The sequence below is a fragment of the Ambystoma mexicanum genome, chromosome 6p (assembly GCF_040938575.1).
Source record: "Ambystoma mexicanum isolate Mex_15411 chromosome 6p, UKY_AmexF1_1, whole genome shotgun sequence".
NCBI classification, from domain to species: Eukaryota; Metazoa; Chordata; class Amphibia; order Caudata; family Ambystomatidae; genus Ambystoma; species Ambystoma mexicanum.
Window position 1 is genome coordinate 268,264,794 of NC_090935.1, and position 24,391 is coordinate 268,289,184.

A 24,391-nucleotide genomic window follows, 5' to 3' on the forward strand; every position below is an offset into this window, starting at 1 on the left:
ACCATTTGTACATTCAGGGAATGAAATTGTTTTCGGTTGCGGTACTGGGCCTCCATGGCATGTGGGACAACCAATTCCACATGGGTGCAGTCGATGGCACCAATGCAACCCGGTATGCCGCCAAGTGCATGGAATCCCACTTTTGCGTTCGTAATTTCCTGCTCCGAGCGTGGTAGAGAGATGTAGTCGTCTGCGTGCAGCAGGAGGGCATCGAGCACTTGCAATAGTGTCCGTGAGAACAGTGGCTGTGAAATGCCATGCAACTGTCCGACTGTGTGCTGGTAGGTCCCTGTAGCCAGGAAGTCGAGTACAGACACCACCTTCAGTAGGGGTGGGATGGCGGTTGGGCTATCTATCATGCTGACAAGGTCAGCCTGTGTCATGTCCACAATGGCGGTTATGGTGTCCCGGTCCAAACGGTAGAGGGTGTGGATCTGCTCATCAGTGAGGTTGAACGGCTGTGCTCGGAGGCGTGGGATAGCGGGCTGCCTGCGTGGTGGTAGTGGCTGTGCTGGCGGCCCTTGCTGGCCCTGCCTTGCCCTCCTCCTCCTCCTCCTCCTCCTGCGTCTCCTCCGTGCGGCCGGTTGAAGTCGGTGTTCGTCTTCTTCTTGAAGTTGGAGTACTTGCAGTGCTATCAGGTCCCCCAGGGCCAACATGGCTAGTCCTGCCGGTAGCATTTCGGAGTGGGTGTGGTTGTGGGAGGGGGTTGGGTGTGCAATTAATGTGTTTCCAGGCTGTATGGCCTCCACCTGTGGTGATTCATTCCACCTGTGCAAGCTGCTCTCCCCTTTGGGCGAGCACGTCCCGCACACAACGCTGCAATTCGACGAATGGCATCTAGCCATTACAATCATGTATTTGTACCCGATGGCAGTGTAGCATTGGTTGATATGTTCATTCTGCTTTGGTCCCATTGTTTCACATACTATCTTTGCAGTCGCGAACAGACTTGTGAAGGGTCAGTGGAACGTAGTACTCGAGTAACGGTGGACCCTCATGCAACACTGCACCGAGGTTCACCGACGGGCGGGGCGTCCCATTTGTGAGTGAAGGCAGTTGCCATTTTCACACACAGCCGCACTAGATGGATTAATTTGTGATTTCAAGCGGCCACAGATGCCTTTTCGACGTGATGTTGCAAATGAGGAATTCGAAGGACGGCGCTTTCGGTTTTCAGCTAGCGGCGAGGAGATGCCCACAGGTCTGACTGCGAATATAACGTTCTATTGTTCAATGTCCTTGGGACAGGGGCCATGGCGAGGATGCAATGATTGATATGAATAGTATGGGATGCGCAATAGCGAAGTGGGCGATAAGGCCGGACGTTCCCAATTACATGTTGCTTCACAACACTGGAATTACGGGCTGGGGGAACAGTGGATTTTGCAGGCTGCATTACGCACAGACTCAATGGAAGTTTCACATGTCATGTGAGTATGGAAGCAGGCGTTTGTGATAGTGTTTTCACCTCGATATAGATAGTTATGATTCGCTAGTGGTTTTTGGTTGGTGATGATCCTTTGGAGTGGGCTAGCATGCATATGGCTGTGGATTTGGTGTGATCATTGAAGTGAGTTATTCAAATTTAGTTCTGATGGCCATTCTATTCTTTTTCATTTCGTTTGGGTGACAGGTATCTCCTCCCCTTTTGCCACTGCCATCTGTATGCCACTCCTGCAGATGGATATTTACTCCCGACACCTGCTGCTTCGTGTTAATCAGTGGAGCAGCATTACGATCTTATGGGACGATCGCCAATGGGCCACATGCCCTTACGCAGTACTAGTGGCTAGGAGCAACATTTCGGCCTTTCAGCTGGACTAGTGCCTCCCTATTGGGACGGCCCTGCGGGTCGAGGCGCTTCCATGTTGCCTTTTCGTACGAGAATGTAGCCCCTGTGTGCCATGAGGGTACAGGGCGTCACACAAGAAGTATCTGGTCATTTATTGCGGATGCAGGCCACAATGGTGAAATGTATTTTGGAGTTCATGGCCTGATGGCTGTATGGGCTTGGTGAATTTGTTGTGCATTAAATTCCTATTCTGATATGAACCGTGTAGCGTTCTTCTTTGCAGGTGATGTGTCATATTCCTATTTGGGGAGCGATGTATTGTGAGGAGATCTGCATTGGGTTCCAGCTTCGGAGTATAGTTGCGTGGTACTGTGCTGGGCGCGTTTGCCTACGAAGCCCAGTGAGGTCAGGGATGTGGGCTGCCAATGTGACTGTTTTGGCGATGTGATGCTCAGGGGCGGGGGAATGGCTTTTGTGTAACAGATGCCGGTCAGCCAGTTGGATTGCTGGTATGATGTGATTATCAGAATATGGCTGGTCACAGGTGCCTGTGTTTGCGTGCGTTTCTTGGAGGGAGACTGAGGTCATGTCCATTTGTGTGGCTTCTGTATTCGTGCCATCTGTGCCCTGCAGCTTCCATTGGCCCCTCTTGAGATTCATTTGTTCGTTGGCAGGCATGGATGACTTGTACATTTCACTGGTTGCATTGTGTGGCTTCATTGCACCTACGGGGAGTTGTACAATGTGGCCAGGGAGCGGTGTACAGGCACTCAGTAGGGCCGTTTACGGTTGGTTCGCGATGCCGTACTTCTCACCATGGCGGAATGGTACTTTCCGCCGTGCTTGATGGCGTTAGGTGCATGTCCGCTGGGGTCAGAATTTGCGTACCGTTGCGCCATGGTGGTAATTGCGGCTTGGCATGGCGCGCGCGCGCGTACTTGGTGCAGTTAGCGTTGGCGTTCACTGCGGTGTCGCTAATGGCATCGTACTTTGCGGTGACGGGTCATAATCGCACCGAGCGCTATTCGATGGCGGTATTGCATTTCCGCCATCGTTTTTCGATTTCCGCCAGGGTCGTAATGAGGGCCATTGACAATAGAAAGAGAAGAGCGAAATATATGTTTTCTAAATTGTTCTTGAATATAATTTTTACCTAAACATAGCAGTGACTTTTCTTCTCTTTGTCTTCTTCTCTGTGTGGAGCTCACCTTCCCATCCCTAACAGATCTTCACTGCAGTTGCATGTATTTGGAAACTAAGCATACTTTGCTCAACTACCCGTTGCAGGGGGGCACTTATATATTAACCAGCACGTGGCTGGATGATTATCCTTGCGGCACGCAACATGACGTTGTGTTGTCCCTGGATTTCTCTTGATTACGACCAACGTAAAAATCTTTGACCCGTTCCTGTGCTGTTCTATGCATCCCTGCAGGTTCGCATAGATGCCTGAGAAGGATCTGATCTTCCACTGAGCCACTTGCAGATGATAATACAACACAGCAAAGTGAATGCATAGCTAAAATATGTTGTGACTTAAGCTCCTCCTGGGCTCGTGTGATACACACGTGGCACAGACCATGTGACAAGGTTAATAAAGAGGCGAGCGTTGCTTCTGCTCGCCAGTTAATGCCACCAGACTCCTGCCTCTGTGCCCAACTGGCAACAAGGATGGAGTTTGAGCATGGTCAAGGGGACATAGCCCGGCCCATGTCATGGGGCTGTTCTCCCTGGCCCTGGCAAAGCTCGCCCCTGCAGGGGTTGGTGTGGCAATGAGGACCACCGACCCCTCACGGATGTCGGCCTCCCCCATGCCAACCTGTTGATCCGTTGGCCTCCCCGGCATGACACGGATTTGCTGCCCCCCCCCCGGAATGGCACTCTGTATAGGGACCATTACTCAACCACCTTCAGGTATCACACCCTGCTTGAACTTTCCATACCGGAGAAAGGAAGTGGACCTGTCTCCACCACTGCCATAGGATGCCACCTAATTAACCCTCGACTGGGGGAGAGAAGATGCAGCTACCACCGCCCAAGTACATCAAGTGGAAATGCCTGCTGATGACCCGGCTCATCCTGGCTGGCTGCAAGGACCGCCGCCTCTTGGACGTTAGATAGAGACCCCTGAGGGAAAGAAGGAGTGGCCTCCACCAAGATCGCAGGGATCAAAGTATCTCCGTGCGGAGAGAGCACGGTCGCCACTTAAAGCGGACACAGTTAAGGAAGCTGTGATCCTGTGAGCAGCCCTCAATCTGAATTTTGGCTCAGTAAGAATGGACATCAGTGGCACATTGCCTCTCCGGGACCAACAAAGGGTGCCAGTATCTGCATCTACCCCCTTGCCCCAAACTGACACTCTGCAAGAGATGGTGCCCCTGGCGTACCTTGGTGCAGCTTTTGTACTGCCCCACCACCATGCCCATGAACTCATAAAGCCAAACATATATGTCCTAAGGCCTCCAAATGGACGGATGAACAATGTGGTGTCTGAGGCTGTTATCCTGCATGTCTTTGCATGCTTAAAAAGGATGCAGTATTAGGTCACGTTGCCATGGCAAACCTACTGTATGTATTTGTCCCAGTGTATTACATTCATTCTGTGTGCCACCCTTTGATCAACCGCCCAACCAGAATGGGTACATAAGTGAACGTCAGTGTCCACCTACTTGTCAAAATACATACCTTGTGTATGGTGAATGAGTCTAAAGGGCTTTGGATAATGCTTTGTTTTGTCGTTTTATTGTATACTCTTAAGTTGTGTCTTACCTCCCCCACACACCCGGGCTCATGTGCCATCACGTGTGATGCACAAGTGGCACAGGACATGTGACAAGGTTAATAAAGAGGCGAGCAGTTCTCCCATTCGCCAGTCAATGCCACCAGACTCCTGCCTCTGTGTCCAGTTACAGCGCTGTGCCAGAGCGACACCGGGGGCGTAGTGCCTGCCCTGCAGAGCACTTCTAAAGCTGGACCCTGTTCCCCTGAGCCCCACACCAATGTGCATTTAACAGAAGTAGAAATGATCAATGCTTGTCCAAGGCCATGACTTTCCTAAAGACGTACTCTGCATATAAACTGTCATTTGGGGTCTCATAGCGACGGAAAACCATGGGTGTGACAAAATCAATGTGCTTGTACAGACGTGCATTCTCCAAATGTGAAGAATATCAAAGCAAAAGAGTGTAACACTTGTGCAATGTAATTTGCGTTGGAGTCAATCACATTAGCAGCAATAGTGCATTCTTCTTGCCAACACATGTTTCGACCATTGAGGTCTTTTTCAAGGCAATAACATATGATAAACGTCCCACGGGGGACTGTATGCTGGTCGGATTGGAGTTGTGTGGTTCTCCCCACAGATGTGACTAGTTTTATATCTTCATAAATGTTGTACATATATGGTGCAATTCGGGATTAATTGTCCTTATGCTTGTTCCTTCTAGTCCCTCGATCCTGTGTTATTGTGCGTCCACATAATTTGTTATATGTGAGCATGTAGTCATTTCGGGTTCCTGCTCAGACAGAAACTTGCCTTCGTCTGGCGTCCGCGTGTTTTGAATTTATAGCGAGACAGAAGGGTTGACCTGCACACCAGCACAGAAACGGTTAAAATGCTTCACACCTGTCCGTTTCATAAAGCTGTTACAAACAAGGGAACTGTGTGTGTTTTTATGTCGAATATCTTAGCAATATCCCCTCCGGCTATCGTTTAGTAGAGCTTGACTTCTCGCATGGATGGGGCAGCGTGACGCTGCGCTCTCACGCTGAGCCCTTAATGACTGGAACCAAACACATAATTATCGCCCTTTCTCTGTGCGTAGGGGTCATCCCCTGAGCTACGAGCTACACCACAGCGCTTCACATGCAGGCGTGTGTGACGGTGCACGTGCGGTTTATACACAGATACCAACATGTGCGCACGCCTGGGCATGACTCTCGGCCCTTTGACATAACTTGTTTCTGGTTCCTATGAATATTGGTCAATAGCTGAAGAATTGCATTTTATCCAGGGGAGAACACTAATATTTTGCATCAGCAAATGCCAGGCCTGTTTTTTTTTACATATCTGAACAGAAGACATTTGTCTGAACCGTCCCTAATTAGTCTCACCAAATTTCTGCACACTTACGATTATCCATGTTTTACACTGACAAGTTCCTGTACCGCTGTTTCTGTACCGCTGTTTCTGTACCGCTGTTTCACCGTTATTCTAATGATCGCCCAAAATGCACTGCACCTGATCTGGTAATGGGCATTAAATCTGCAAATCCGAGTCACCGTGCCCCTGTGACGAAATGGCTTCTCCCCTGCAAGGGAGAGTAGTGACCAAAGGACTTTCATATTGCTACAGAACCAACGTGAGCCCAATCATCAAGACGAAACGAATGCATTTAAGAGATACACTTCCATCACCTTTTGCGGTACAATTCGCAGAGGGGAGGCTACACTCTCAATAGGGATGTGAAACTGGTCCACTAGCAACCTAAACAGCAATAGCACAGCTGTCCAAAATAACAGAATGTCCAATAAAGGTCCTATACATATATCTATACTTTGATTAAAAAGCACCATCTGCAAAAATAAGGAAATAGAAAATGACTATGCAAAAGCCACTCCTGAGGAAAAAAAAAATAAAAAAAACATAGAATATGCAAAGATTACAGGATGCAGCACTTGGTGTAATGCAGGAGTCAAGTCCTAAACATTAAAGTGGGGGGGAGTCATCAACAAACGCAGTGGGATGTGATGCTGTCAGAAACGTGCATATCAAGGTGAAATATGCACATTTCATTAAACTGGCTTTGCATAACAACCCAAATTGCACAGGACCAAAAGCATTTGCCTTTCATAAACTCAACACACACACAAAACCAAGAGAGGATATTTTCTTATAATTGCATTTTTTAAAAAAACTTTGAAAGGTGTGCATGTTTTAAACTCCAAGAACCAATACACATGTTTTCCCTGGAACTTGCAGTACCAAAATTGGACATTTCATCTTTAGTTTTTTCGTTTTTTATTAGAAAGTTGTTTTAATCAAGTACACTTGATTTTTCAACAAAAATACAATTACATAATATTGTTAAAATTCATTGAAATGATATAAACAATCCTAAAACGAGAATTAATGAAGTATATCTGACAATTGATCTTGATCAAGTCAAACCAGCAGAATGAGGCAACAACAACTCTTCTTTTAGACAGTACTGACAATAAGCAATGGGAAATCCAACCTTGTTCAGAGGATAATCACAGAGAAGAGAGGCACATGATCATAATTTGCTCTCAGTCGATCTCTTGTCTGTCAGTTTCAAACTGTACAAGAAATTCAATATAGCATATCTCAATGATTGGCTGTTAGTATGAAACAACAAATTCCACAATCTGTCACTCGTAAGTATTATGTGATCCATCAACAAAGGTTTCATATACTTGAGTCTTTGCATAAGTAACGCAGGACAGACTGAGCACAGATGTTTCAAAGTTTCTGAAGAGACCTTACAAAAACAACAGAAACGCTCATTCTCAGATATTAGTTTGCATTTATAAAGTAGTTTGTTTGTTGGCCAAAGATTCAATCGATAGCGTAGGAAGTCATCACGCAGTCGTGGACTGGGAAATAGGGCTAAGTAACTTTCGACTGTACCATAGCGTTTCAGATTAAAAGGAGTATATACAAAAGCCTGTTATTGGGTACACGCGCGTCGCGTCTGTATCCAATCATACTCCCATAATCGTATTTCACCTTTAGTTGTTTTGTTAATTTTCATCGGATTTTAGAGTGCAGTAGTGAATTGTCTGGCCTGCAAACCTGACAACTGCTTTTCGCTCCCTGAGGTCGGCTTTAATTCATAAATTCAAAGAGGACATTCAATGTAACAATGTTTGTAAAATTGATATTTTCAGGCACAAAAACAGATTAAACCTGACCCAACTAGTCTCTGTGGGCCAAAGGGGCAGTTATCAGTCAGTAATAGGTTTCTGCGGCTCTTGATGGTTTGGCTGTTGATGGTACGGAGGCAGCACACCTGTCTTTTTGGTACTGTTTGGGCAGGTCAAATCAGGCTTGAATGCATCGGTCATGTTGCTCTAGACAGGGAACAGGTATTGAACTGGGATCAAGATGAAGTTTGTTGTAGAGCATTGGGGCCACCTAGGTTGGCTTAAAAGCCGGTTCGATTGCAAAGATGCTGATTACTGTATCCGTAGTAGGCGATGGGTTGTCTGATGCAACGTCGATGGTCGCACTTTCATGAGGCCACCAGGAATGGTTCGACTGGGAATGAAGATCTTCAACCACAAACATCTTTGTTTCAAATTGTCCAAACTGCAAGGCAGTTTGAAAGTAGCAGGTGTAATGATGAGCTTCAAGTTTGAGCTGGGGCAATGATGTGCTCAGTTGGTTTGAGTGAACAATGAACTGGTTTTAGAATGTAACAAAGCGGCTCGAGAATTGGTTGAGTGCCAAAGGCAGCTCCAGTTGGTCCTGTTGGTTCAATAGGGGTGAAACTGCTCGAAACATTGCTCACATAATTCAACAGCAAGAACACTGGGATCCTTGCTTTGTTGACTTTCAGGGTGCTTTGAGTCCCAATCCTAGGCCTCGAGGACAAGATTTGTTGTGGTTAGGCTCCCACCATGGGGGAGGCTGGCACACACTTCCAGGTGTCCTTCAACATGGTGAAGTCCTGTGCAGCAGTTTCCTGGCAGAGATGCAGGTCTTGCTCTAGCAGCAGGTCACCCCCAATGTGCCCTTTCGATAGGGAGCAGAGCTTGGCTCTGCCTAGATTGAACACTCAGCCTTCACCTCCGACGGAGGGATTTGGGAAAACTGCTTAACCCACCAGAGGTCAAATGAATTCTTCCTCAGGTAGTTGTTCTAGAGTGAATCAAATAAGAGGTGGGAGATGTGGGATGTCTTGACCCACTTTTCCTCTGCTATGTGGCATCACTGTGTTCTGATGGTGCCAACCAAAATCCGATGTGCCCAGCAGTCTGTCCTGACCAGAATCCTTGACCAGAATCCTTGACCAGAATCCCTGACCAGAATCCCTGACCAGACTCCTGACAGTTCCATTTAAAAAACATATCTAGTGAGTATCTATAGATAGAACTGTATTACTAGCATATGCACTGTCCATAGTCAATCCCTATCTTAAAGCCATCCTATCTTGTCTTCAGAACCTGCGTTGTTAGGAGTACTTTTGAATTGCTTGACCTCTCTATCCTATCCCTCCTATCTTCCTCCTGTGCTAGTATTGTTAAAACTATACTTGCGTGATATTTTTCATCTGAAGAAGGCGGGACCACTGCAGGCAGTCGCCCTGATCAAGTGGCTGTGTTCCTTTGTGGTATCCGTTTATTCATAGTCATCCTCCAGTATAAGAAATCCTTTTTGTCATTTTAAAAGCACATTCCCATTTTCCCATACTTGTGCCTATCTCGAAAAAAATGACCTCCACTAAAACGTCCATAACTCCCTCAATTTGTGTACTAGAAACAAAATTCCAACATCTGCTTGTAGCTTACATCCACCGCTTTAATTCACATCTAAAACCGCATCCCAAATTCATACTGTTCTCTGTAATCGCGATTATCATGCACTGAAAAGTTTGCCGTGAATTTTGTTTTAGGGAAATTCTGACACGTGTAAAACAGCTTTTGATTGCTTCCAACCTTAATTTTAACATTTCACATTGTTCCTTAGTATCAAATAATTCCTTGTGTTTATGTACAACTATCCAAAGTGGCTCCCATAAGAATGTAAACAATGTCAGCAATTTAAACCATATTTAGTTTTTTACCCAATCCATTCTCAAGATAACTTTAAACCATTCTGACCGCTTGCCAATCAATTATATTTTTCGCTTGAGTTGCTGGGGGGAAATTGGGATTGATATTTTGTTTGAATTCTGTCATTCCTGAATACCTGCTCTCTCTCCTCCTATCTCTTTATATTGCCTGTTGGAGGGATGAGGGGTGTGCAGGGGGAAATAGTAACCACACTGCTATTTGATCTGAACACACACACAAAAGTATTATTTTGGTGCTGAATTGTTTTGCTCACTATTGCTCCTTGTGTATTAAAGAGATTATTCTGTGTTCATCACCCAATTGGTGATTATTGTGTGCCCATTAAAACATAGTGTGATTAATTTGTAAATAGATAAATACATATTTTAACTTTGCAAACCAGCCTGATTCCTGGTTCAGTGTGGCCGGCGGGAGGGGTTCCAGGAGAGGGGCGTGATATGAGTGGTACATCGTTCAGTATAAAATAACCTTTAGACACAAATAAATAAGGATTTCAGTTGTGCATTACACGCTAGGCGTTGACTTAGGTGTGTGCCGGATTGAACTCACTTACAGAGACCCCTTCCTTTAAAGGCAAATGTCTACAGGTGATTTGGGAAAAGCAAGCATTCTTAAGGGATCCAATCCCTCTCCTTGGAATAGGTGGACTTTGACTTCTGACATAACACCCAAAGTGCATTGTGCTATAGGAAGTGGATACGACAGGAGGGGTACATTGAGGCAGGGAGAAACACGAAAGTGGCACCTTCCTCCATTTGTAAGGAGCTCCCTCTGTCTACACGAAACCCGCCCCTTCCCTTCTCAATAGAATCAAAGGCCCTTTTGGTATGCAGCACCCTGGTGTGTGGCTACTCACTTTTTGAATATGCATGCCCTTTCATTCCTGCTCCCAGGGCAGATAATTGTAGAGTGGCTGTCTCTCTGTAGAAGGTGTATGCTGCTGTCACAAAGAAACAAAGTGAGTCAACCCACAGGGCAACAGTCCTGCTGAGAGCAGCAAAGACAGCCTGTCTGGGGGCAATACACACAATCCTTCCACATCTGAGCTGATCTCACAGGGATGACACTTGTGTGATATCAAATTGATGCGGCTTGGATAATTAGGAGAGATACTAGCCACCATAACTTACACTCAGGCATGATTTATATCTAATCTAAAGTGTACACACATTCTCTTCACTTGAGATGCTTTCTACCTCTAATAAGAATGCACAGAGCATCACTTTGCTGGTTCTGTCTCTACATGGAACACCAGTCAGTGACCTTGGTGCTGCAGAATTGTATGGCTCAGTTTTGCTATCTGTCTATTCTCCAGTTGTTTGAAAGTTGATTGGGCATATTTCTTCCATGGATAGGTGTTGGCAATTAGCAGAAATAATTAAATCACCTTTTGCAGGAAACACAACTGCCAGGTTTTAATTGAAGCCATTGCCAAACTTTGATTTGGTAATTTAATGCTGGCAGCTATTTTCCTTTCTTCATCAGTAGCTGAGTTAGCTCGAATCTGCCAAGAGGTTAATTAATCCTGCAGTGTTTCAAAACGAGTGCTCAAACAAATGCAACACATTCTGGGATTCAATCTTTCCTTCATTTTGCTCAATACTGACACTGAGCAGAATTGCAGTGACATTCTGCACGCAGGCATTTACAGACGGATATACGTGTTTATATGTATTGTGACAAGTGCATAGCACCTAACTGCCATTATTATGGCCTTCAAGCGCTTTGGGTTTTTGGGGAATGTTGTAGTCCATAATCTGAGCATCACATGATAGACAGTAGGTTGCATTGCAGGAAATAATAGCTTTGGCAGAGACGATTGGCACTGAACTTTACACGTAGCAGTTGTCATCTGGTGGGTGGTGAGTACTGCATCATTGGCCTTGCCAGTGAAATAGTGATTCCTAGCACGAGGATCACATTTGGGTTAGGGATTCTGCCTGCTACTATTGGGATACTGCAGTGGGATACAGCCGGTCCGATAACACAGCGAGTAGAGCGCTCGCTTTGACATCTGTGCAGAGCCTATTGATGCGGGTTCAAATCCCGGCAAGACCAAACTCCACCTTTCATCCTTCCAAGGTCGATAAATGAGCATCACACACCGTGGGTAATAATTAGCAGCCTGAGGGTTCGTATCGTAGCTCTATATTAATGCTAAATTATTTATTATTGAAAGGTGCTGTGAGAAAAACGATTTTAAGACACAAAACATAAAATAACTGTTGCCATAGAAATGCACAGCGCTGCGCCCTCTTTTGACAGTGCAGTCCCTGTGCAGCTGGTGATTCCTGTGCCGGTGGCTGTGTATTAACTTGCAGTCACTGCATAAGGTTAAGACATGCCTGCTGTTTGTGAAGGTATAGTTATATTATCTGGATGAATAAATGGCAATATAAGTTTTTCATTTTTTTTATATGGGGTAACCCTGCACATTGAACATTTAAATCCAAGCAGTGCCAACTGGGCATTTCATCTATACTAGATCGATACAATGTGTATCATTAAATACATCATTAATAATGGTTAGAATATCAATGTTTTGAAGCAGGCAAGACACAAGATGCTATATAAAACCTGGGATGGTGATGCTAATTGGATGTTGCAATTCCTTGTACCTGCTCATTCACCTTTCTTCAAATGGTCTTTTACCTGTGGAGTTGTTTTGCCTCAACCCATGAATAGACATTAATATAGTTGAGGGTTGAACATAGCTATGCTCATCAAACTCCATGCTGGTGAGTAGCGATTATATTTATTTATTCATTTATAACTTTCCATATCCAAATTTTAATACATGCAATTATCATTGAAATCTATACAGTTAATATCAGGGTGTTTTTAGGTCTAGAAAAGATCAGGGGCTTCGCTAATGTTGGGATTGGCGGGACACAGGGCTAGCTATAGCCTTTTGTCTGTAGCCCCTGACCTTCTATCCGAGGCTACAACCAAAAGACCCAGGGCTATAGCCCCCTTAGGCTCCCTGCCCCCCAGCAACGTCTCTGCAAAATAATCTAACATTAATCTGTCGAACAAAGAAATTAAGTGTTCATAAAGGGATCGACTCATCAAGAAGATATGAGTAGCCTTGACTTGGCTTATTTTATGCTGGAGAGGGCTATTTCATTCGCAAATACTCTGTTTTGATTATCTCAGACGTGCCCCTTTCTTTCCTGAAATAAGTCACAGTTGCTGTAACTGGTTTATGAACTAAGTAGCCCTACCAGGGTCCAGTCAAGGGTAAGGCAAAGTGGCATCTTTGAGAACGACCACACTCTCTTTCATTAATAACCAAGCCCACAATAGCCAATGAGGAGGCCATATTGAGCTAAGTAGGGCTTGCTGAAGATATTACTTAGTGATCTGGCAAACAACCATGGGCGTAACTTTAGGGGGGTACAGGGGTGTTTGTCTTTCCCCCCAACTTTCCTGGCACACCATTTTGTCCCCATTCATTTGGCTGGGGCACCTTTTCTTCAGATGTCATGTCCCCCCCAACATTTTCAGCAAAGTTACACCACTCTAAACAACACAAACTGTGCATGTATGATGTTAAGGAAGTCATACATGTATCATTCATCAAACACATGGAAATACAAATGCATGAGTTGTGTTGAACTTTTATCAAACACATGCATTCAGTTTGGAACTTACGTTACATTAAATCACGATTTGGCTCCATCTTACATTGAATGACACCATTCAGTATTTTAATGATTTCTAAATATGCTAGTAAGGCCCCCCCACACTCCTCCAATACCTACAAACGTATGCAAATGTGAGATCATGTGATGACAGTATCAACAATGAGCGGAAGGCTAAAGGCATGCAGTGCTCCACAGCAAACGTTGTTGTTAATATATGTAAGTTTGCGGATGAAGATTATCCTCACTTGTGTCGAGTTTCAGTTGTTACATGTTATGAAAAGATAATGTTCTCAAAAGCTAATGTACTATTCGTCCACAGTCTTCAATGTTGTCTGACTCTAAGCCTTTCATATTGCTTAGAATGCAGTCAATAATGCCTGGTGTTGACGGCAAAACAATGTTCTGCTCAAGCACAACTGATATATGTTATGATATGAAATGATATTTTTTAACGTGCCTATACAAAAGTGTTTCAAGGTGCGATGAGGCAAGGGAGGGGGAACAGATGGAGGACAAAGACAACGATTTTACTAGGCCAGGTGAGATTGAGATTGCGCAAGTTCAGGGGAGGGGGCAGTTCAATACATAGGATCAACAGTGAAGAATAAATGAAATAAATACAACAAAAGGTAAAAGGGTGGGCAGCTTGTGGCAAGTGCTAGGGTAAGTGCAGAGATAACTCACATACACTGCTGTTGCCACAATGTTCTAATAGCCTTACATACTTTGCGGGGTCGTGGTCATTATCGGCCAGACTAATATCTCTTCTCTCAACTTCATCTTGTGCCGTAACTACGTAGTAGACAATTATACAACTCAAATGCCCCTCCTTCCAACGTTAAGGCGTCATTCTGTCTGCATGCCAGAGGTGTTGCTAGGTCTATAAAAGATCTGGGGCTACACTAATGTCAGGACTGTTGGGACCCGGGGCTAGCTAGCCTTTTGGTGCTAGCTAGCCTTTTGGTGCTAGCCCCTGAGCTTCTAGCCGAGGCTACAACCAAAAGACCTGGGGCTATAGCCCCCTCAATCCCCCTCAGAAACGCCTCTTCTGTATGCCTAGCTCATAAATGAAATAAAAAGTATCTGAAAATACAAACATTTGCCAGTGACATACGACACATTTTTTTTTTCATAACAACATTTTATGGGGTTTTCATAGGTGAGCATTACATATACGACACATTGTAAGTGCATATTCAGATAAATACATTGGGCTTGATTTATATCACCATTTTACAATGGTGCAATCCCACTGAAAAACGCTTTGTTAATCAGGCCCATTGAGATTGTGTATGTTGTAGGAACTTATATAGTTGTTTGGATGCCTTTCCTAAGGGCTGAAATATTTTTGCCTTATAGTTCGAGGGATGGGTCATTATGGAAGGACAAGTGGCCACCTCTCGGCAGCACACAGTGAGCTTGATTTAAACATTGTTTTTCAATGGGCTTTTTCCAATAGCTTGTCACATCACTGGATATACTGCTGCACCTGGAACTTTTTTTCAAAACACGGGATTTAAACTTCACACTGAAATATAAACTAAGAACCTATTATTGATGTTTCCTACTCAAAGTTGAATCTGGCTCATCTTAGTCGTTTCCAAAACATGAAAGCCATAGATCCTCAATTTTGCACGGTGGGATTATTCAGGGCATGAATAAACTAAGTGAGATAAAAAAATAAACGACTCAACACAGCGATCTTAAATCGAGCACACAATTGTATGGCCATACTCTGTTGGGTATGCCTGGGGCTCATTACGAGGTTGGAGGTAGCCTTGCCGGTTTTACCGGCAAGGCTAACTCCAAACTCGCATTTGGTTTCAGCACCCGCAAATGGGCAATTACTGGGCTATTCCAGCCCAGCCGGACCTGGTAATTGCCGTTTCGTGGGTGCCAGACCCGGTAAATCCCCATTCCTATTGGAGCCCCCCATAGAGCTCAATGGGACTGGGGAGGATGGTAGCAACGGTACCGTTAATAATGGTACCGTTGCTACCGTCAAGTTCTTCTGGCTGGTACCGGTACGGCCACCAGGTCAGATCTGGTGGCTGCAAGGACACCCGTGAACAGAGCCCCAAATATGGCGGTACGGTAGCAAGGGTGCCGGTAGCGATACCGGCACCATTGATGCATGCCTTACCGTATACACGTAATGATGTCTTTCTTGTTTTGGATATCACCAAATGAAACCAGCAAGAATGTTGAAATCACCCTAGGAGGAGGATGATCGAGCGGGCAGCAATGGCCTTTCTCTACAGTGAAAATCTACTGTTAAAAGTCCTTTTTACAGCAAAGCCCATAGGCTTTGAATACCGCAGGCATTAGGAAACTGAAGTTTGCAGTCTTTGTGTGTCTACACTGTGATCTGGGACATCCATCCTTTGAACGGGTATTGCATAGAGCTGTCAGACAGAATTGCGCGTTTAATGGCTGTATGGTTTTCTGTCAAGTGAACATGTAATTTTGTGCTTACATCATTATTTCTTCTGCCTTCTCTATTGTATACTGATGCTGGTACAATGCAATGTGGTAGGATACATTTTATTTCATTCTGTGATCCAGTGTAGACACCGGAAGACTACTGATGTCTTCACCCACGAGCCTCAGCACAGAATTCCTCGGCTTGATATCAACATGCGCATCTCTTTAGACCAGGGATAATTTCTCTCAGGATATTTAACCAAGCTGTGAGGCAGAGTCGTTGTGCGCGCCAGAGCACAATACTGCACGCAGTCAACATGCAGGAAAGGAAGTGAAAATCACTTCCTATAATAGGTTACAGTCAAGCATATGCGTCTAAAATTGCAGTAGTTTCTGCTGTTGGCAAAATTGCTGTCAAATCACCTAACCTCGTGATGGATGAAGAAACATCATTTGCGTGCGTCTCTTGATTATGAGGCCAAGGCGTGTCAGGTCGCGTGACTTGCCTGAGGACGCAGCGTGCTGTGTGACAATTGATAGCACTGTCAGCACAAGTCAAGGACAAGGCATGCTGGCATGACGGTCCACAAAATGGAATCCGACACACGTTATTGTGCAGATTTATGCGAAATGGCTTTAGCGTTCCCATGGCGTCCATTTACACGTATGAAGGCCGCAGGCAACCCAATTAATAGAAACATGGAAACTTGAGGCCCGAGACCACATACCAATAACAACATTTTATGTCAAAGCACATTATAGCTACTGCTGAGAAGCACGCCTTGTTTCGTGTTTACTGTAATAAAGGGCACCGTTCAGATCTGTTTATGGTGAGGAAGGGTTCACGAATTAATGTTGTCCTTTGGAGGTGCCATGTTGGTAACCATGCTGACATATTTGATACTTTTAGGATATAGTTACAGCTGCCTGTACGCTCCTTGGTCTATTACTGGAATGTGCATGTTCTATGTTGTGATTCATTTATCTGTTCAAATCAGCTGTTAAGTCATGAGGAAATTCAGGAACATTATACACATGTCTTGCCAATGAACGTATACCAGTATATTTATGGAGCACCTACTTCAACATCTCCTCAAGCACAATTCCACTCCTTCCTTGTGGTCGGAGGATATGATAATTATATGATACGATAGGTCATGTATAACACCCCTGTAAACAAGTGTTTCTAGGTGTGACAAGACAAGGAAGTGGGGGCAGAGGAGGATAAAACATCTATCTTACTGGGCCTTATGTTATTCAGTTGAGAAAGTGCATGGGGGATGTAGAAGGAGAAGTGCCAAGGGGGTAGGGGTGGAGGAGAGTGCAAGTAGCTCGTAAGTGCTTCGGGAGGAGTCTCAAGGTGCAGAGAGTTAGGGGACTATAGGGTTGTAAATAGAGTCCCTTAAGTGGTTGGGAGGCCCAGAGGCAGTGCAAGGGCAACTGGTCATGCAGGAGCCTGGTCCAGTGGGTGGCCAGGTAACCAGAGTGTGCAGCAGGCAGGGATATCAGCACAGGAGCAGGAGGGAGAAATTGAAGCGAAAAGTAAAGTCTTGAGTTGCTTCTGGAATCTTAGATTGTCCTGCTCAAATTTGAGACAGGCAGGGAGGCTGTACCAGAGAGAGGCCTCAGCAGAAGAGAGAGATCTACCCCCACCCTCTGCCTGGAGAAGCGACTGACCCTGAGAGAGTTGAGGTGAATGAGTGGAGGGCCCGATAAGGAAGATGTTTAGGAAGAGAAAGTTGGGTGTAGTGTGGTCCCCGGCCCAGAAAGGCTATTGGACAATGCAGAAAGTCTTGCACTTGATCCTTGTAGCCACAGGGAGCTAGTCGAGAGAGTTCAGGGCTGAATAGATATTATCCATGGGCTTAAGGTCTTGCAGTCCTGTTCTGGATACGTTGTAAAGGATGAAGAGTAGTAGCAGACATATTTAAAAAGAAGCTGTTGCAGTAGTCCAGCCTAGAGAGGACAATGGGCCTCATTAGGACCCAGGCGGTAAGGGGTTTACGGCGGCGTAAACAGCGCCGACCCTTACCGCCTAATTCCGAGGTCCCTTAGCGCCATGGAGGATTTAACACCTGCTTTTAGCAGGTGTTAAAATCCATGGCGCTAAGGGACCTTGTTGTTAATTACGCCAACGTAATTTACGGTGGCGTAATTAACGCCTTCCCCACTCCCATTATGCCCTATGGGGCAAAAATGGGAATGGGGAAGGGTAAATGGGGATTGGGGACTTACCGCCCCGCCAACCTCGGAATGGGGCGGTAAGTCCGCCAACCACCATGGCGTAAAAGTAGTTTATGCCATGGTGGTAAAGGTACAACCCAGGCGGTAACTTACCGCCTGGGTCGTAATGAGGCCCTATGGCTCTGGAGACAGTGAGATTCTGAGGGAAAGTGAGTAAAGGAAGAATACCTCTGAAGAGGTGCAGCTAACAGTGTGACTTCTTACAGTCATCGAAAAGATGTGAGAAGAGAAGGAGAAGGTGGAATCTTAGATGACCCCAAGGTTCCTAGCCTCACAGGAAGGAGTAGGTAGAGGGCCCAAGGTTGGCGGCCAGAGTGAGAGAGGGAAAGCGGGAGCAGATGTCTCAATGAGGAGGATCTCAGTCTTACTGGTATTAAGGCAGAGATCATTGGAGGCACACCATTCCTGAATTGTGGACAGACAGTCTGGTATGAGAAAAGGAGTAGAAGAGGTTGCAGGGAGCCTGAAGGTGAACTAATTGTCATCTGCATAATACTGAAAGTTAGAGCAGGAAATAGAGATGTGGTGGGCCAGAGGTGCCAGGTAGTGGTTAAAGAGCCCGGGAGAGAGGTTAGACGAGAGGAAAGACCCAAGTTGGACCTGGGGGGGTCGATCAGTGAGAAAGGAGGTCAAACAGGCTTGAGCCTTACCAGAGATGCCCAGGTTGTCACAGAGATGAATGAGCAGGATGGAGTGGTTGACCGTATCAAAAGCAGAATATAGATCAAGGGGAATGCAGACAGAAGCAAGGTTAGGGTCGAGATTGGAGAGCAAGTCTTCATGGGTGTTCAGGAGAGCAGTTTCTGTGCTTCTGGCTGCTCTGAAGCCAGACTGATGGTCCAGGAGACAACCAACAGATTCGGTATGTAGATTAAGCTTGCAGATGGTAAGACTTTCAGGAGTTTGCCCGGGAAAGGAGTGATGGAGATCGGGTGATTGTTTTCTGGAGAGGAACGATTGACAGAGGGCTTCTTAAGAAGGGGATGCACAAAGGAGTGCTTGAGAGGGGAAGGGAAGGTTCCAGTGGCAAACATGCGCCCAGTGCTATGATTGTGGTTTGTATAAGAATCCAATTCAAGTGCAAAGGGGTGGAGGGTTGGGCAGTAGAGGTTATTGTCTTTGTAGAAAATGTTAGGAGGCATTGCTAGGTATCCCATTATCTTATATGTGCTCTATATGTTTCTGGCTTATGTCCCGGTACTGTATGCGCCCATCATTTGTTTGCACTAATATTGAAGTCAAGGGATACCTTAGGCATAGCTTTAGGCATTCCATGGAATGCTATGCATCGCACTGGTGAGCTGGGTATTGCAGTGGTTCCTCTGGGAACATTGAGGAATCCGCCCGGATGTGAGGTGTGTGCTCTACTTTCTGCAATATCACAGTTGAAATCATCTTTGTAGCCCACTCTAAATTAAAGGTCAGTCTGAACAGCTCTATTTTTTAATGGTGCCCTGAAGCACACATGGTTTTGTTTCTGCCCTAAGTCCATGGGTCAAATCATCGTGTCTGGGTACCTGAGTTCCCAGGCATCTGGCACAGTGTTTTTGTTGTTGAATGTATGTAATATTGTTGAAATAAATCGATTAGGGTTGCGTGAATGGTCTATCTGGGGTGACATGGGAATGCATCTTTTGTACATTCCCTGAAGGAAAGTATCTAACTCTAGGAAACATTAAAATCCTCACGTGGTGTGAATTCTACCAGAAGCCAAGACCCGGTGGTAGTGAAGCCCAGGGGAAAAACCTAGTATTTGCTGATTCCCTTAGAAAGTATATCAGCTTGCTTTACCCATTATATGAACCTAAAAGTATTAGATGCTAAACTTCCAGATGAAGAGCAGAATGGGCCATAGAGATTCCGCTGGGGGAGTCAAGAAATTAACCATCAAGGGAAATAATTGACATCCTGTTGATCTAAAATGGCTTAACTGCCACTGGTGGCCATTCACCCACCAGAACATACATACTTAAATAATCAATTGCTGACAAATAAATCTCAATAAAGAATGTCTCTATGGGACGGATATTGTCCCTTTAGCGCCACCAACTTTTTATAATAAAAATATCTGCAGGGTGCCACTCGACGGGCGACACAAATGATGGCTGAGTCAAACTTGGGTCAGAGCGAATCTTCAGGGATTAGTGTCAGATTGTTTGATGCTTTTCTTGAAAGTCATTCACTTCCCATAAAATCTGACACCATATTCAGGATACACTTTTTATGCTTTTTGACTTCCTTTGCCACGTTATGTTTAACTTCCTGGGTCTTGTGCCCTGCTCTTTTGTGAATCAGGTCCATTTGCAGGTGAAAGGAGCAGTAGCTGAAAATTGCATTTGTCACAAGTGTGATTAATTGTGAATCCCCAGCACACATGTCTCACAAGTGTGATTCGTTGAGAATCCCCACGCAGAATCCCCACACATGTGAAAATTGCTGGTGGCCACAGGCATCGTTTTCCTCTTCAGCAAATGTCCCCCACGAAGCAAATTCTTTGTGAATGAGGTTATAAGTGTGTGCTGCTTGCATAGACAAACATGAAAAGCAAACTTGTGAGACTTGTATGTGTTATATTTCCACAGTGCAAGTACCAGGACCAGTTGAAAACCCACAAGCTGTTTCTACCTCACCTACCTCAATTCTCATTTCCTGGGAAACCCCTGCCTATGCAAATGGTCCTGTGCAAGGCTACCGAGTCTTCTGTACAGAGGGGCCTACAGGAAGGGAACAGGTGAGGAACTCATTGTGTTTTACGTTTATTGTGAATTAGAATATGTGATCTTACTGGTTGGTTTAGTGTGCATCAAACCCAACGGTACCATTGACAGAATGAAGGTAACCTGCTATGAATAGACAATGCATGGATGATATTATTTCAAAATATATACAGTCCTTTGTCAAATACCTTCCTTAGGAGGTAGGTGTATAGTAGCCCCTCAAGATTCACACCAGAAAAAATACAACCCACTAGGAAAAAGGCCCAGCACACCTCTTGCAAGGAAAACACGGTTTATTCTCACAAAAAGTATGTGCCAACAAAGAACTCTGTGTCACGAAGCGATCTGACGAAAACAGCATAAGCAATGGGTTTTAAAGATACACAGCATCACGAGTGACGTACATCACATACGTTTACAAATCCAAGTAGCTGGTTGGTGGGACCCAATACACGTATAGCCTGCTCCACACGGGATGTCAGTCGATTGGTCCCAGCATCTTCTTCTGTCATCATCAAGTACAAAGACTCTAATTGGCAATTTGATTACACAATTCATTTTTTCATAGCTCTACTCTGCACCTGGTACCAAGGACATGAGCGAGGTGCCTCCAAAACTTTCCCACCCGCAGTCGAAAAGTGTTAGCTTCTCTCCTAGCACCTCCCAGCACAAATAACATTAACCGATGGTGCGGGCAGCCCGCTACTGCTCTCTGATCTTCCTGATCGATTGGTCACTTTACAGTTTTATGGCCAAGTGTCTCGGGCTAGTCCGTGCTCTCAAATATTTGTGTTCGGGCCTCAGGAGTCTCAGGCTGATAAAACGTAGAGATCTGCACTGGCAGAGGCCTACAACCACCAACCCCCCTTCTCATGGCATAGCTCTCCAAAGATCCATTCTGGCCCTGTCTTGGCTTTAGCAGGGCACATTCTGTCTGGATTACATGCACTAATGATTAGACACAAAAGGAACTGTATATGTGTTCAAGAAATTATCCCTCTGCAGGGCTATCAGTGGCGCGAGCCAGAACGTATGCTCACCCTTATAACCCTCTGGATGGGATGTAAGCACACTGGCATAGCTATGGTACTAGGCCTCAATTTCAAGATGTGATCTAACTTCTAAAATTGAGTTTTATTATACACGTGATACTAATACCTCATACATCCCCTTGCCTCTCCCCTTGCCCGCCCCCTCAGTCCACACTTCCTGTTATTGCACTTGCACAATCCAAATGTCACAAGGCCTAGAAGGACCGTTTATTGTTGTTTCTCCTACTCTGTTCCCTCCCCCCTTAGTCGTGTGGCTCCTGGAAACACTTTTTGTTGTATCGGCACTATTAAAAGGCTCAATAAATAAATACATGCCAAAATTCACTCGTTTTCCACCACAATCCAACTCCTATGGGCAGAACCCTCCATTCTCCTGGCTCCCCTGCAACATCTCCTTCTACAATCGCCTCGTCCTGAAGTGCCGAGTGGCTGGGGACTTGCGCCCCCGTCTTCCAGCAGAGATAACTGAATGCTGGATCGCGGGATTCATTCTGGGTTCCTCAAGCGCTATCCTTTTGCTGAATTGATTATTCTGTCGTTTGGAGAGATGCCCTCTCTTTTAAAGTGAACAGCAATGGCTGCCAGCTCCATGGTAGAATGCAGAAGACTCCGCACATATCAAATCCTGTGTGTCCGATTATCGATGAACGAGATCAAATTAACGTTTGAAATTCCAGGCACGCACAGTTGAGATGTTCTAAGTAAGTGAATGAAGAGGAAAGCATTGACAGAAATATTTGTGTTTTTCCTGATGTTCCCTATACTTAAGCGGTAGTAAAACGATGGGCCATGATTTGGTTGCCTACATGTTGTTTTTAATTTCCCGCTCCTAATAGGAACCTGACCCCTTTTACCAGGTGCTTAGATCATCCTGTTGTCAGGGAAGCTCCTCTGTTACACAGAGGAATCCGAGGCAGAGCCCCTCCACAGGCATATCGTGCGTGCACATGCTAATATAATGAAAAGTGCAGAATACTACATAAAGTCCCAGATACACAAATAGGGCTGTCTGCAGATACAAATAGCAAAGTTATCTATGCATCCAATATCCAGAAGTATTCACCAGCAAGTCCACAGTAAACACAGGGGACCTGCGTGCAAAATGAGGGCTGTACTTCAGGCATCCTCAGCCCGGTCACCCATTGCATATATCTGTGTTGATCACGAATACAGGTATACATTGGACATCTGGGCCCATGCAGGCAGGGAGCGCAGTTAGCGCTTTTATGCCAAACTGCGTGCTTTGATGCCTTTCCAGTAGTGGAAATTAAAAGTTCCATGACTGGTAATGCAGCCAATACATTTCCACATTAATTCCAGTCATGGAAATAGAAACATAGTATAGAAACTCTCATGCTATGCATTTCAACTATATGCACTATTCTGCGCCCAGATCCGGGCCATCAACATGGAAGACTAGGCAAAGAGGAAACTGCTCCAGTGGAAGAGCATTTTTTAGTACATCCCCTCGACATTAAGGGACATTAAGCATGCACGTGACGACCTGATGCCAATGCTACTTGGACAAGTGCACGTGTGCATACAGTTTTTATTTGGCTTAGTTACCACCATGCAAAGCGTATGTGTTCTGCCAATTGTCGGTGTGGCACCCAATAGCAAGAACACTCCTTTTTCAATTGTCCCTAAAGAATTTACCTATCTAGAAGGAAATATGTGTTTTCAAAATCAAATTATATATTATTCTTTCAATTGGATTCTATTCATGGCAAATTTCCTACAGATGTTATACAATGACAAATATTGAAAGCAGATTTAATGATGTAAAATGTGTTATTTTTTCTAAGTGGAAACACATTGGGCCTCATTAGGACCCTGGCGGTAAGGGGTTTGCGCCAGCGTTAGCTGCGCCGACCCCTTACCGCCAACTACGAGTTCCCAAAGCGCCATGGTCATTTTTCCGCCCGCTTTTTGCGGGCGGAGAAATCCATGGCGCTATGGGACCTTGGTGTTAATTACGCCACCGTAATTTACGGTGGCGTAATTAACTCCTTCCCCACTCCCATTATACCCTATGGGGCCGAAATGGGAATGGGGAAGGGTAAATGGGTCAATGGGGACTTACCGCCCCGCCGACCTCGGAATGGGGCGGTAAGTCCACCATCCGCCATGGCGTAAACGGACTTTACGCCATGGCCGGAAAGTCCGTCGATGGCGGAAGAAATCCGCCAGGGTCGTAATGAGGGCCATTGTTTGGAAAAAGGGAAGCTTTGAATGTAAAGTTTTCTTGGGGATTTTGCCAGTGATGTAGTATTTCATCATTATTATTATTATTATTATTATTATTATTATTATTATTATTATTATTATTATTATTACTGTAGCTCTTTCTGCCAGATTCCTCCCGCTTCTAAGTGCTCAATCAGAGCTCAAACACGTGATGCACCCATTTCCCAAGGTGATTGAGTCACTCTGAGTTACCCTCATATATGTGTGTTTGGTGCATTATTTTTTCTTTCAATCCGACTTAGTGACAATGCTGCTTTGTTTGTTCCTAGAATATTGAAGTTGATGGACTCTACTACAAATTAGAAGGGCTGAGAAAATTCACAGAATACACACTGAGAATTCTGGCGTACAATCGCTATGGCCCAGGGGTCTCCTCTGAAGACCTGACAGTGGTTACTCTTTCGGATGGTAAGTTTTTTCAAGAATGTACATCTAAAGAAGATATGAAAT

General features: G+C 45.1%; 1 protein-coding gene across 5 annotated transcripts in view; it reads left to right on the plus strand.

The window, feature by feature from the left end:
• DCC (DCC netrin 1 receptor) overlaps positions 1-24,391 on the plus strand; it is a 1,439,988-nt gene that overhangs the window by 1,112,981 nt on the left and 302,616 nt on the right. For all 5 annotated transcript variants that reach the window (XM_069626983.1, XM_069626984.1, XM_069626982.1 and 2 more), the window contains exons 10-11: positions 20,508-20,656; positions 24,211-24,349. In XM_069626983.1, coding sequence (XP_069483084.1) covers positions 20,508-20,656; positions 24,211-24,349 — 288 coding nt within the window. The remainder of the gene's footprint in view (positions 1-20,507; positions 20,657-24,210; positions 24,350-24,391) is intronic.